The sequence below is a fragment of the Periophthalmus magnuspinnatus genome, chromosome 22 (assembly GCF_009829125.3).
Source record: "Periophthalmus magnuspinnatus isolate fPerMag1 chromosome 22, fPerMag1.2.pri, whole genome shotgun sequence".
Taxonomy (NCBI): domain Eukaryota; kingdom Metazoa; phylum Chordata; class Actinopteri; order Gobiiformes; family Gobiidae; genus Periophthalmus; species Periophthalmus magnuspinnatus.
The window spans coordinates 5,212,352-5,227,686 of NC_047147.1; the positions used below are offsets into that span (position 1 = coordinate 5,212,352).

Genomic DNA, 15,335 nt, shown 5'->3' on the forward strand with positions numbered 1-15,335 from the left:
CGCACCAGCCAAAAAATGCATAATAATAAAGAAAAAAACATATTTCACATATAAATCGCATCTGTGTACAAGTTGCACCCCCGGCCAAACTATGAAAAAAGTGCGACGTATAGTCCGGAAAATACTGTATTTAAATAACGCTATTGACTGAAATAAAATACACCTAGAAATAATTGGGTCGTCCTTATAACAAATTGAATTTTGTTGGCGCACAAAGACGTACCTCTGTCCCTCTGATTGGATCTAACCGGCTACCGTTGTGCACAAGGACAATTATAATCCTTGTAATTGCTTAGTTTAAGTACCTTTTACTTTTGCTACTTTTGCTACTTTTCATTGTTTCATTGTTCAAGAAAAAGTAGTAGTATAGTCATTTGGATTTCTTTAACAGGACTTTCACTTGAGTTTATATATTGAATTATTTATTTTCTTTCTCCTACTCGTCTCCCTCCGTTTAACCAGGTAACATCAGTCCAAAAACGCAGCGCCTCTTGACATCTCCAATCTTTTTAAAGCTCGCCTCCGCACTCTGCAATTTCATACATCACTTCGCCCAAATTGCAGTGAAAGGTTAAGCATTTAAATTTAGAGACTAACTTCTGCCAAGTAATTATATAACCGGACATCGGCGAGCTTAATTTAACACATCGTGGTTTATCTATCAGGACGAGGACCGGGTTCCCCCCTCCTCGTATTTGGGAGTCATAGTCTTGGAGGTAGTTGTATTTATGACGTGTCAATTCATTTTAATGGTGTTTGGAAATGAGATTTGCGTTCGCGCGGTTTGGAAAAGGCAATATATTTTCATTTGGGTTCTGCGGTAATGCGTTTGCGTTCAGCTAAATCAGACAAACTGTGAGCTCATTTGGTGTCATCATTTTTAAAGTTGACCCACTTACACTTGAACAAAAATACCCCCAAAACCCAGTAGTTTGTACTAGTTAGCTTTATTTTTAATGATTATTCTATATGTTTTTGTCTGTAAAAACCCCTCACCACACACTTTATACACTTTTCTCACACAGGCGTTAACATTTTCTCACATTTCTCTCTCGTTTAAACTCTCAAATTTCAAACCTTCGTAGGCGCCTTTGTCGGTGCAGAACGTTTCATCGACGTTGTGGGTTTTGTCGGGGAGAAAACAAATTGCAAACATACAGCACTTTAGAGTCACACTGCGATCCAATATTTATGTAAATTTGGCTGAAAATACGTGAAAAAATCTGTGAGACAGCGAAAGGTGAACCGCAATATAGTGATGGACAACTGTAGTCCATCGGAAATGAGCTAAAATGTACCTGTAAAGTTGATTTTCGTCGTGTTTTGAGCCCAGTTTGGTCCTGTCGTAGTCCAAGTCTAGTCCAGGTTTAGTTTCGGGTTTGTGGGCGGATATTTATCACATTAAAATCTGTACAAACTCGATTCACGGGGACAAAAATCAGGCCCCATTACGTAAAACTTTTATCATTAGATCAACAGCAGGATTTAAAGTTCAGATAAAAGTTATGGCTGAATCCTTGAAACATCGAAACCGAAGAAAGATGAACCGTGATATAGTGAGGGACAGCTGTACTTTATGACCCCTAAACCCTTAAAAATTAAGAAGCAGCAACTGAATAAATCAACGAACATGTGACATCTGGTCGTTGCATTGATAACCAAGATATTTCAGAATGTAATTAAAGGTTTTGATTAACTTTAAAAGGAAACGTTGATCGTACCATTTACCATTTACTCCTAAACTTGAACGCTCCTGTTTTGAATCTAGACCATTGCGAGATCAGGTCTAACGCCTCGGTAATAGTCCAAACTCTCCTCGTTTCTTTTTGTTTTGTGTTATTTCAAATTCGCAGTAAACTAATTCTTCGCTATGCCGTGATTGACAATGCTCCTCTTTTCCAAATGCATTGAATTCTTCTTCAAATTGGATTTATTTTGAGAAACTGGACAAGACACAGCGGTTGCCTGGTCGTCCAAATGTGCCTCCTCGTTTGTCAACCAAAACCAAGCCTTTACTTAACTAGTCTTCGCTTCTTTTTTAATGTTTTTTTTTCATGTTTTTTCCTGGCAGAACTCGTTGTAGCATTACGGTTTTCTGCATTCATGTCTTCACAGTGGGTCAGTGTTGAAGCGTTCTCAAAAAATAGCGTAACTTTTGGATAATTTGCTTGATAGAAAACGTCGAGATGAAGTTAGCGGGGAGCGTTTCACAAGATTAAAAGTATTTCTGCTCAGATTAAACTTTAAACAAATGAAAACATGGAGGAGCTTCATGGATGAGGATCTTCTGGTGAAGTTGGGTCCTTGATTTGCTTCTGTTTTGACCCCTTTCGTCATGGTCTACTACGTTGTTTTTTTTTTTTAGTTTTTTTAAATGACCTGTGAACAGTGCAGGATGTCCGGGCAGAGATGGAGGAGTCGTAGTGGAGGAGGTCGCTGGGATGTGGGGTTACGTGGATAAATACGGTGAAGAAGGAGGAGGAGGTACAGGCGCTGATGTTTTTTGGGGACAGTATGAGGCCAGCTGTGCGTCGGAGTGACCCTCAAAGACCTCTGTGTCGTGTTATGGGACGAGGGGCTGACAGAGGTCTCACACTATGGCACACAGCTGCTCCGTGGAATGTTCGCTGCTCATATGGACCTGTACTCCAAAAGAATTAAGACTTTGACTCGAGGGTTGTACTTACAGTCGTTTAATAAAGAAAACATTTATTAGAAGAAGTATAGAAGAAATACAGTTTTTTCTTAAGGTTGTAGATTTTGTAGTTTGTTTTGCAAATGAGCAAGAAAGTAGAAGTATTGAGAGTAGTTCCTATAGAAAAAAGACAGGAAGATGCTCAAGTAGAAGTGGTAGAAGCTATGAAGTACTTGTAAGTATTGGGAGTAGTTCCTATAGAAAAAAGACAGGAAGATGCTCAAGTAGAAGTGGTAGAAGCTATGAAGTACTTGTAAGTATTGGGAGTAGTTTCTATAGAAAAAGGACAGGAGAGTACTGAATTAGAAGCTATGAAGTACATGAAAGTATCAGGAATAGTTTGTATAAAAAAGGGGGGGTTTGTTTTGCAAATGAGCAAGAAAGTAGAAGTATTGAGAGTAGTTCCTATAGAAAAAAGACAGGAAGATGCTCAAGTAGAAGTGGTAAAAGCTATGAAGTACTTGTAAGTATTGAGAGTAGTTCCTATAGAAAAAAGACAGGGGGATGCTAAAATAGAAGTAGTAGAAGCTATGAAGTACTTATAAGTATCGGGGGTGGTTACTATAGAGTTAGTTATAGTTGTTATTGAAACAAGTTAGTAACAAGATTAGTAGTAAGTATAGTTTTATAGTTTTACCTTTTGTCAGTGGTGGAAAGTAGTGAAGTACTGCACTGTAGATGTTTTCAAGTGATATGTTTACTTGAGTAACTTTTACCTCTGTATCTGTACTTTTACTTGAGTAACTTTTACTTTTGCATCTGTACTTTTACATAAGTAGATGTTTTAACGTGATACTTTTACTTGAGTAACTTTTACCTTTGCATCTGTACTTTTACTGGAGATGCTTTCACGTGATACTTTTACTCGAGTAACTTTTCCCTCTCTATCTGTACTTTTATTTGAGTAACTTTTCCCTCTCCATCTGTACTTTTACTTAAGTAGTTGTTTTCACGTGATAGTTTTACTTGAATAACTATTACTTCTGCATCTGTACTTGAGTAACTTTTACCTCTCCATCTGTACTTTTACTCGAGTACCTCCTGTTCTACTTAGCTCCAGTAAAATCCCGTTGAAATAACACGTTTAGTCTGTATCTCGATGCATATTTCCTCCGTCTCACACGTCTCGTATCTGACTTGGCCTATTTTTGCTAATAGCAGTTAACGACCTCTAATCAGCCGCTCTTTCGCCGCATTTTCCCTCCGTGACGGTAAATTGAAACGTCAGTACGTCATTGGCTGATCGACCTCTGGCCATAAACCAGCGTGCGTTAGGTCCGTGGAGGTGTGCTGCTTAAGTGCATCACGCCGTCGTTTTTTGGCACACTTCCCGTTGTACGTCGTTGGGATCCCATTTTACCCTGAGGGACCGTGTTCGCCGTATGGGTCGCCGCAAATGTTTATCCATGTGGTTTGAGCTGTTAGCATACACAATGTAGCCGCTAAAGGTCGCGCTAGTTTGGTTAAGACCTTGACAATAACCACATGTTGGAAGCAGGACACCCGTTGCTTTTGGGATTTCGCTCTTCCAGATCGACCATTTGGATAAATCCCAGTTATTTTTCACTCAAGATAATTAGCGCTGTTATTATTATATGCTTAGCGCTATAATTATCCACGCGGAGAAGCCAAGTGTAGCTTCCAAAATAGGCAACATGGCTGACTGACCCACAAACCTATTTACATGTACGGCTAATGTTTGCAAAGCTAGCAGGTGCAGTAGTCCATAGTTTCTTTTTATTATCAAACTAAATAAATATTTGTCGTAGGCGGCACGTCTGATTTTATCCGTTCCCGGCTTGATGAATAATGAAATTGGACTATATCTGCAAAAAAACTGGTATAGCGTGTCAAGGAATGTTTCAGTTTATGGATAATAATGAGAACTGAGGAAAAATAAAAGGTTTTTGCTACTTCCATGCCCAAATAAATGGAGGAGAATTTGATCTGAAATGTAATATTCAAATGTAAAGAGGGAAAAAAGGGAGTTTTTATGGCAGTTCTTTAACCCTATAGCATCGGATGCTATCGTCGCTAATAGACTCGCGTTTGCAGACTTCCCGTTACCGTAACTCCGCAACCAATCGTGCTATCATGTAAATTCAAAAAATGGCATCTCAAAGCAGAGGCATGTGGCTCTTTAAATATGTTACTGTCATTACGGTAATGAGCTTAACATCACCCTCGAAGACGACCAATCAGAGCGCAAGTGCCGCCGAGATTCGCCTTTTTCCCAGTCAGTTATTCGATGCGTCAAAGAAAAAATACGGATGGATAGAGGTGTAAAATAGAGGAAGTTGTGCGAAAAAAAATGCAGTATATTGTGGTACTTCCTTTAACATGATTTTTAGGGCTGAAAAGAATAAAAGTCTAGGTGAGGGATAAGAAAAGTTGATAAAAAAGACCGTACAATAGTTCTTTTGGTAGTGTTAGTCCTGTGATCTGAAGGTTGGCAGTTCGAAACCCACTCTCTATATAAGCGTCATTGGTAGAGCGGTCCCTCTTCCACACATAAATACTGTTGATGTGTCCTTGCGCAAGACACTTATGGACGTTATTGTAAATGTACACATCTATCTTGTTTGTCTATAATGTATTTTTCCGTGTTTTGTGTTGCAGGTAGGGCAGTTCAGTGAATTTCTCCATGAATGTACGTCACAATGATGATGACAGACCAGATTCCGCTGGACTTGGCTCCGCCCCCTCTCCTGAACCCGGAGGTCCCGCTGATTCCTCACATGGTTAACGGAGATGCAGCGCAGCAGGTAAAAAAAAAAAAAAACAACATCCAAAAGCGGTTGTGCAGTCTGAAAAGTAACAAAGAGGATCAGTATGCAGCGTGTAGGACTCAAATTGTACTTTTAAATTGACAGAGGAACGGCTTTCAGTTTACGGTTATCTGCAACATTTTGAGATCTGTTTCCGATTCAAAAGATATAGCAAAAGATGAAGTTTAAATCTGTCAACTGGACAAACCTTTAATGGCCCTCCTTTTTAGGAGGGTCATTAAAGGTTGAATAGGGCCATTAAAGGCTGAAACTGGAAAAAATAGCTGCTTACAGTTTCTGAGTCGTTAGCTCCTCCCTTCAGACAGATGTAAGGCAGTGTCCAGCAGAAATCTGACCAGAACTGAAGACGAATAGTGAAACGTCTTCACTTCTACAACGACGGATTTAAACTTCGTCTTTTGCTACGGATTAAACCTGGACGACTGAGGGATTACACGGACACATTCAAAACATCTGATATTTTGTTTTAAATAGTTAATCACTGTGGTCCTGGTCCAAATTTATCATCTTTCTAAAAACAATAGCTGTTTTGGAGACAAATTTTCTATAGTTAAGAGTTGCCAGACGAGAAACAGACAGACTTTTGATGTAGTAAAACCGGATAAAGTTACAAAAAGGTTCACTCTGCAACTTTTCTGGTAGTGCATCTGTCACCTGTGTGCCTCCTGGGAGATGTTATCACTTTTCCTCGAATCTCTGTCGCAGGTATGACCTGTAACGTGCAGATGGATAAGTTTAACGCCATATTTTGGAACATTTTGTGTATAATCGTGCACTTTATAAACCAGATTGACATTGCCAGACTGCAAATAAAGTTCATAAAAGTTGTTAAATATTGAATTGGGTCATGATTTTGCACAGACGTTGAGCAGATGTGAAGTATCCAGTGAAAGCAGTGAACATTCAGAGTCGTGCATCTCGTTGGTTAACATTTTTAGGTCGTCACTAAGATCCATGTTTGTGAAATGCAGCGTGGTTTTTCCAGGTAAGGAGCTGCTGCCAGTAAACTGTGTCTGTAACAGGAACTGGAGCTGTGAGCTGCACCACATGGCTACACACCTCATTGTGACTGCTGATCTGCACACTTTGGAAATACCCTGCATTCTTTTTGGAAATTGTTCAGACATAACTGCTTTTATTATGTAAACAAAGGCGAAAGACGAATGGATGTGATCAAATATCTAGAGTTTTTTAAAAGCTGGAATTAATACAACAATTACTTCGGGGAAAATAGTTGTTTTTGTGGCTAATCTGTGTGTTTCTATGTGCGGAAAAGATTGTAGGTCAATGGTTTAGTAGGATGTGGTGTAAAAATGTTGCACTGCACATTTGCAAACGCAGGAGTCTTCTCTTAAATCTATTTTCATTACAGTTGTCCCTCATTGATCGCGTGGGTTCGTGCTAAAAATAACCCACAATAGGTGAAATATTACAATTATTCTACATGTTTTTTGCTGTAAAACCCCTCACCACACACTTTATACACTTTTCTCACACAGGCGTTAACATTTTCTCACATTTCTCTCTCCTTTAAACTCTCTCAAAGTTCAAACCTTCGTAGGCGCCTTTGTCGGTGCAGAACATTTCATCGACATTGTGGGTTTTGTCAGGGAGAAAACAAATTGCAAACATACAGCACTTCAGAGTCACACTGCGATCCAATGTTTATGTAAATTTGTCTGAACACATTCTGTACTGTACAGGAGACACGGCACAAAGGAGACTGATGGACAATGATCTACAGTCCAACAGCCAATCAGGACGCAGAACACAATGCATGTTCATACGATGTAAAAAAGAATGAAAAATTGCACACAAAAAATCTGCGAGACCGCGAAAGGTGAACTGCGATATAATGAGGGACAACTTTACTGAAAATCCATACCTCCCAATTTGCAGTGGGCAGTATTGACAGATCATTTTTAATTGTTTGTTTGGCCTGAGTGAATAATTATGCAAAATATGACTATGGCACAGTTCACACTTAAGGCAGCTCAATAGACTTGGCAAACAAACAGAAACTGTAAACAAACAGGTGTGCTAGCTTAAGTGTCGTTAGCTCCTCCCTTCAGACAGATATAAAACAGTGTCCAGCAGCAATCTGACCAAGAACTTTGTCCAGTTGACAGAATGATTTTTTTCCTTTACTTTGTTAAGCCTGTCACAATAACCCCATTTGAAAGTGTGATATGTTGCCCCAGAAAATATTACTATAATATTTAATCTACGTTCTGCCACTGAGTAAACCTAGACCAGGGGTGTCCAAACTTTTTTCACCGAGGGCCCCATACTGAAACATATTTGAAGCGGACCAGAGCCATTGTACTTTTAACAAGACTCAGAAGATTATTTTCAGGTCTGTGTAACAATGCAATGTGATGTTATCCAGGTTATAGAGGTAGAATCTCTTCAGTTTGTAGTAAAAAATACTTTAGGAGGAGGCATGAGGGCCGACAAAAACTGGTCTGAGGGCCGCATTTTGCCCCTGGGCCGTAGTTTGGACAGCCCTGCTCTGAAGCATGTCGAGCAATTAAAATAAACTCTTTTTTAAACTCTTTTTAAATGTAAAATACTGTTATAAAATGGGAACGAAACAGCAGAGTCAAGTGCTTAGTTTGCATCATATGCAACTGATACGGCTCAAATCTTACAAAATAAATAAGTTAACATGAAGCCTCAAATTGTATGGATACAGTACCGGTAATCGTGACAGACCCACTTTTTGTCTCATAACAGCACTGTCCCGGGCCATAGGAGGTTTGCTGCTTGTTTTGGCTCCGACACATAACAGTTAAACTCAGGGTTTGGACGAACGTTGCACCCCTTTTTATAGTCACGCTGTGTAGTCCGTAGTCCCTCCAGGATCTAGACGTCTGATTACATAGATTTGGCCTTTTTCCGTTGCTCTGTGTACTTGTCGGTTCCCGTACAGTGAGATTGTATTGCTGTTTTAGTGCACGAGTGGGAGCAGAGAATTATGTTGAGTCTAAAAGCACATACTTGTGTTTTGTGTTGTCTGCTGCCTGTCTGCCCCAAAGTCTACCAGACCAGAGCAAACTTACTCACGATTAGGCACTCCAGATGCGGACGATATTACAGTGTTTATATATCACAGACGGTGCAAAATAGTAGGTGTGAAGACTAGAGTGGAGTGTGTTAAGACGGCCCACACCTGTTGATGCTCATATTATCTTATTATGTTTTTATCTAAGTCTGTACAGTGTCCTTGGGTGTTTTAAAAGGCACTTATGAATAAAATGTGTTATTAAGAATTATTATTATTATCATTATTATTATTATTATTTTTAACACTATATTTTTATTTTTTTATTTTTTGCATTCTTATTTATTCATTTTATTATTATTATTATCATATTTTTTTATTTTATATTATCACAATATTTTTTGTATTTTTATTTTTTGTATTTTTATTTATTCATTTAGTTATTCATTTATTATTATTATCATTATTGGTTATTATTATTATTATTATTATTATTATTATTATTATATTTTATCACTATAATTTTTATTATTCGTATTTTTGGTAATTTTATTTATTCATTTTATTATTATTACAATATATTTTTTATTTTTAGTTATTCATTTAGTTATTTATTTATTATTATCATTATTGTTTATTTTTTATTATTAATACTATTATTATTATTATTATTATTATTATTATTATTGTAAAATGACGGACTTACACAAAGAATGTTGTATTTTATTATACTATGTACTTGTGGTTACACTCTCAAGAAGATCAGGTCTTTATCAGATCTTTATAAGTTTTAAAGTGACACATCAACAGTCAAATCTGTTGAAACATTCCCCTCATCAGATTTTGTGGTTTGCACGTCGGTCAAATCATGTTAATTCTCCAGAAATGAGATAATAATGAGACTTTGATGCGCCACTGTCTGCCTCATCCTTCTATTCACCCACGTGTTCTTTCAACTGTATTTCTGCTGAAAAGTATAATCGAGTTTGCATGGATGAATTAATAAAACAAAACGAAAATTAAATCTGATGATAGAGAGAGAAAAACTACAGAATAACATAGTATTGATAGTTGTCTAAAAAGCTTCGGAATCCAGTGATTTACTAAAACATGTATTGAATTCAAGTTTTTATTAATTAAAAACTTTGAACGTGCATTTTGTGGGATCTCCTCTCCAAAGATCTGACCTGCCTGATGTGTTACTTGCATAGAAACGTAAAATATGTTCATGGAGACAAGCAAGTGGTTCAGATATGATTCACTTTCTTAGAGATGCATTGGTGTCCGCTTCTGCCTTGAGGTCACACTTCAATGTGATTGGTTACATTTACCTGTCAATCAACCGCATCATAATGGAGGGTGACTAATTAAGAGGAAAGCTGGGAAAAAGGGACAAATGGAATTATGTATGTTTATCTATGGCAGGGGTGTCAAACTCATCTTCACCGAGGGCCACATCAACAAAATGGTTGCTCTCAAAGGGCCAGATGTAACTGTAAGATAAATGTCACTACGTTTTAATCTTGTTAATTAACCATTTCTATATTTTTTACTTATTCAAGTTACAAATATTGCATATGGATTTGCATAGATATGAAAAAATGGCTGTGTAACTGTGTATCTAATGATAAACTGACATTTTAAGACAGTCATACCTTTTAATTAACTTTGCTGCGGGCCACATAAAATGACGTGGCGGGCCGAATTTGGCTCACGGGCCTTGAGTTTGACACATGTGATCTATGGGGATTATGCGCCACAAAAAGATGAAAATGTGGATGATGAAAAGTGGCCAAAAGAGATTTACCAGTAGCAGCAGTGCAAAATGTTCTACTAGTACGACCTGATGTCTTTTCAAAGCTTCGTAATTAAAACTAAAACGTAAAGTGAAAAGTGAAGTTACTTAATTTAAACGCACACTATTCATTCCTGTGGGTTTTGTTTATTTGGCTCTATTATTATTAAAAATTCCTGCGTAATCCCAAACATCCAGTTCGTTATAATTACCTGCAGTTAATTCGTTAATGATGTAGTGTATTCCCTGTTCGTTGATAATGATGTTCAGACTTGCACCTCCTCTCCTCGCTCTTTTACACTTGGAGGAGGCTGAAGTACGACGGGGGTCTCTTCCCCATAACGCGGGTCGTCCTGTACTACGCCGCTACGTTCCCATAGCAACAGCAGCAGTAGCAGGAGTCGCCACCGCAGCAGCAGCCGACGGAGCAGGAAGTGTGTGTGCGTTCCTGAGTTTACGCCTGTGTGTGTGTGTGTGTGTGTGTGTGAGGAAGGAGAGGCAGCAGCAGGTTAGCGCGCGGAGATGGGCGTGCAAGCGGAAACCGGGGGGAGAGGATTCGGGATTATTACATGGCGACACCTGTAGAGCTCGTACACAGACACACGCGTGATTAAACCAGCGTGATGTGTGCGATGGAGGGGCTATTTCACGTATACAGCCACGTGTACTCCCTCAACAATTTGTACGCGGACAATCTAACGGTAAGACGCAAAAACGGGGGGGAATTTACGTACTTAAATGCACGAGCGCTTGTCTGAGATACTGTTTTCCCGTGGTTTTCTACCTGCTTTTGTCAAGATGAACAGCGTCACGTAAGCTTACCTAATCGTTTCGTGTGCCAAGTCTGTCCGTCTGTGTAACCGCCCCTACGGTGAAAGCCAATGGTTAAGAGCAGTTATGTCACCTACGCTGTAACGCTATTGGACAGGAGTTGCGACTTTACAGTTTAGAGGGAGATTACTGCAAAGATTTTCTACAACTTTTGCATCTCAGCTGTTCCCGCGTGTTCGTAAACTCAAACAAACGGCGCGTACGTCTTGAATTTTCCATGTTAATGTTGACGTTTGCTTTGTTTCACAGGTGATTTTGGTGCAAGTGAACCCCGGGGAGACGTTCACCATTAGGGCAGAAGACGGCTCGCTGCAATGCATTCAAGGTAAGTCAAATCCATACGTATTTACTAAGATGTTGCTTTTGCAGCTACAAACGGCAGCGTCCCTTTAATTGAGCGACTTGCGTGATTGATTATTTGCAAAACATCTTCTTTAACGGTGCAGTTGTGCGTTTGTGTGAGGATTTCAATCGATACTGTTGTCTTTGTGAAGTCTCCAAGCCCAGATAAAGAGTTACGGATTAGGAAGGGCATCTGATTTAAAGCCAACGCCAAATCGAGATCGTGTTATGGTACAAGAAGCAGCAACTATTAACTAATCCAAAACATATTTACAATTAACGATAAACTGTTTAATCTTCATGTCGACCTGCTTTTCTCCACGTTGTTGCTTTTGACTACTTGTTGGAATGTTCCTCAGTATGGCGTTAAACTAAACTTTAATCGATCGCCATCAAGACGAGCAGGTTGCACCACCAGGCTGAGTTACAGTTAAGATCTACGGAGAGACGATCCCGTAAAAAACAAACCAAAAAAAACCCAAAAATCTGCAATGAAATACTGTACAAGCTACTATAAGCTAATGCTATATTTTGGAATATTCTAGGCAAAGTGGTACAATATCCATGATGAAAAACAGCCCTTTGCACCAGAAAAGTTACATATCGCAGCTTTAAAATCGTGCATGAACAAAGGCAAGACAAGGAAAGTTTATTTTGCAACACCAGGCTGAGTTAGAGTTGAGATCTATGGGAAAAAGCGAAAAAAAAAAGCCTCAAAAAAGCTGCAATAAAATATAAGCTACATGAGTAATGCCATATTTTGGAACATTCTAGGTACCAGTGGTACAATATTCGTGATGGAAAACAGCCTCTCCAACAGAAAAGTTACATGGTGCAGCTTTAAAATCATGCATGAACAAAGGCAAAGCGAGGCGAGTTTATTTTATAGCACAATTCATACAAAAATCACAATAAAACATAAATAATCACAAATAATCATCATAAATTTGACACAGAAACATTGTGAATAACTGACCCATATTAGTTTATTGTTTTGACGACAGCCAGTTATTAATTCCATGCGGATAAGGAAAGGGAAGTGGAGGGGAAATGCTGGATCTAGATGTAGATTTCCAGAATAAAAAATGAGTTTGACGCCCGTTGTGCGCTGGGATAAGTTGGCGTAGTTGGCACAGCCCGGTTCTTTGGGTTTATGTGGTTGGATCTGATAGGAACGACTTGAAAAGGACTGGAAATGCGAGCCACTTTAAGAAGGAAGGAGGTGGAAGGAGGTGGCAGCAGCAGCGGCGGCGGTAGGAGCAGAGACACGGGAATTCCCCCAAACCCTGTGTGCGTCCCACTTTGATGATGTCAGCGGAGTTAAAGCTGCAAGTCAGTAACTGTGAAAGAGCTCCTTTGTTTTTCTTCCGTAACCTCCTTTTCCCTGTCCCAAGCTGCTCTTTTCTATCATAATAAGGTTTTTGGTTTCAAGGCTCCTCCCCCTAAAAAATGGCTGCTTGGTTATTTTAAAGCTGCACTACGTAACCTTTCTGATGAGTCTACGTTGCACCGACTTGTATCATCAGTCATTGTTGTTACAGGTGTTTTATTGCGCAGAAATAGGTCGGAAAACGTGCATTGTGGCTGTTGGTGTGATCGCCTCTCCGTAGATCTAAGATTGTGGCGTTTCCTGCTGGTCTTCGTGGAGGTTAATGCCATGCAGTGGGACATTCCAGGCTAAGCAATGACATCTCCATGGAGACAAGCGGGAAGCATACCCTTTTCCTGAAATACATAGTGCATTTTGTGACTCTTGTGATCTTCAAATGTTATGTTTGAGTAACACTTGACACTTTATTATTAGTCTGTCGCATCTCCCAAACTCATAACGCTCTGTTCCACCTTGTGATGTCAGGAAGTGGTAGTTTTCAACTTAACAGCTACGTTTAACCTTTTAGTTCAGCAGAAATTGTCAATTCCAGGTCTGAAATCATTCAAATGATTCTAGTGAAGATGTGTGAAGTTTAAAAACACAGCAAAGCACTTCCTGTATCACCACATGATGACATCACAAGGTGGAACGGCGCGTTTTCAGTTCGACAGAAGAACACAGCTTAAATATTCAGGGTTTGTGTGTTAAATAAAACAAAAACATACCTGCAGTTGTCCTTTGTTTTATTCACACATGTTTGAGTAATCCTTTATTATTCGTGTGTTTACATCTCCAAAGCTCAAAAATGCTCCGTTCCACCTTGTGATGTCATCAAGTGGTAGTGGTTTAGCGATTTTAACAGCTCCTTTTACCTTTTCTTTAGTAGAAATTAGCAATTCTGGGTCTGAAATCATCCAAATGATTCTAGAAATAAAGGTGTGTGAAGTTTAAAAACACAGCAAAGCACTTCCTGTTTCACCACATGATGACATCACGAGGTGGAACAGCGTGTTTTCGGTTCGACGGCAAAAACACAGCCTAAATACACAGAGTTTGTGCATTTAAACATGTGCGGATTAAACAAAAAACCACAACTCCAGGTCTATTTTTGACGAGGAAATATTAAAACATAGATCAGAAAGTTGCGTAATATGTGATTTTTAACTTTTAAGTCTAAGCACGGCTGCGTAATGTTTCGTAATCTGTCAAGATGGAGGCAAATGCAATTTTGGTTTTCTGGCCCGAGGAGCTAAACTTGTTTTGGTAATGCTAGGACGGTCTACGTAAAGGTTAAAAGTTAAATAAGATTACAGAACAGCTATGTGGATTGGCATTGGTCCAGTATGTAACCGAGCGAAATAAAAAATGCTGTAATTACATCTATTATTAATGTACGCGCCTAATTGTTACTAATCGTCCCTTGTACTCGCTCTCACTTTCTCTTTCTGTCTTTCTGTCATCTCTTTCTCTCAATCTCCACATCATAATTTAATTTAATCCTAGTCTGGTGCATTAAGATGATGGACCGGGGGCAGATTTAACATTTTTAAATGATAATGATGTTTGAAATGGCGTCTGTCAGATGTGCTTAAAGTCGAGCGAGTGGATAACAGTGTGTTTTTATTTTTTATATGAAGTTACCTGCGCGTACTTTTAAAATGAAGATGTATTAAAGGTCCTATGTTACACAGAATGGACTATTATGAGGTTTTGTCATGTTATAATGCTGTTATCGCATCAAAAACATGCCTAGAGTTGTGTTTTGTGTGCGTAATCCTTTATTATTAGTCTGTGTACGTCTCCAAAGCGCAAAAACGCTCCATTCCACCTTGTGATGTCATTAAGTGGTAGTGGTTTAATGGTTTTCACAGCTCCTTTTACCTTGTTGTTTAGTAATGGGCAATTCTGGGTCTGAAATGATCCAAATGATTCTAGAAATGGTGTGTGGAGTTTAAAAACACAGCGAAGCACTTCCTGTATCACCGCACGATGACATCACGAGGTGGAACGGCGTGTTTTCAAACTCAAACTGAAAATTTGCAACAAAACACGACTCTTTACTTCTATACCTCATCACCATCACATATTTACTTGATCAATTCTTACTCCGCCGCTTGCCGTCTCCATGGAGATGCTACGCTCGCCTGGAATGTTACACCACGGGGCTTTAAACTAATCCATCTCGCATTCATTCTGTTTTTATTGCTCGGTAATGCCTTGAAAAACATGCATTCTTACGGTGACCTAGAGCTCGACCCCGGCGGCGTCACCTTCTTGTCTCCATTTGAGGTTTAATGCCATACTGTGGAACATTCCCGGCAAAGCACTGACATCTCCATGGGGACAAACGGGCAGCGAACTCTGCCCTGTAAAAGCTACGTATTTCACCTATAACCTCAAATTGTGTTATCGTGACGGGTCTAGTTCCAGTTTTCATAAATTTAAACGATAAGTCGATGCAGTATTTATCACGACAGACCTGATTTCTTGTGTTTTGACGGGCTGCG

General features: G+C 39.1%; 1 protein-coding gene across 2 annotated transcripts in view; it reads left to right on the top strand.

Moving 5' to 3' along the window:
• fndc3ba (fibronectin type III domain containing 3Ba) overlaps positions 1 to 15,335 on the top strand; it is a 193,678-nt gene that overhangs the window by 39,677 nt on the left and 138,666 nt on the right. For both annotated transcript variants that reach the window (XM_033988140.2, XM_033988141.2), the window contains exons 2-3: positions 5,315 to 5,460; positions 11,364 to 11,439. In XM_033988140.2, the coding sequence (XP_033844031.1) occupies positions 5,344 to 5,460; positions 11,364 to 11,439 (193 nt within the window). In that variant the 5' untranslated portion in view covers positions 5,315 to 5,343. The remainder of the gene's footprint in view (positions 1 to 5,314; positions 5,461 to 11,363; positions 11,440 to 15,335) is intronic.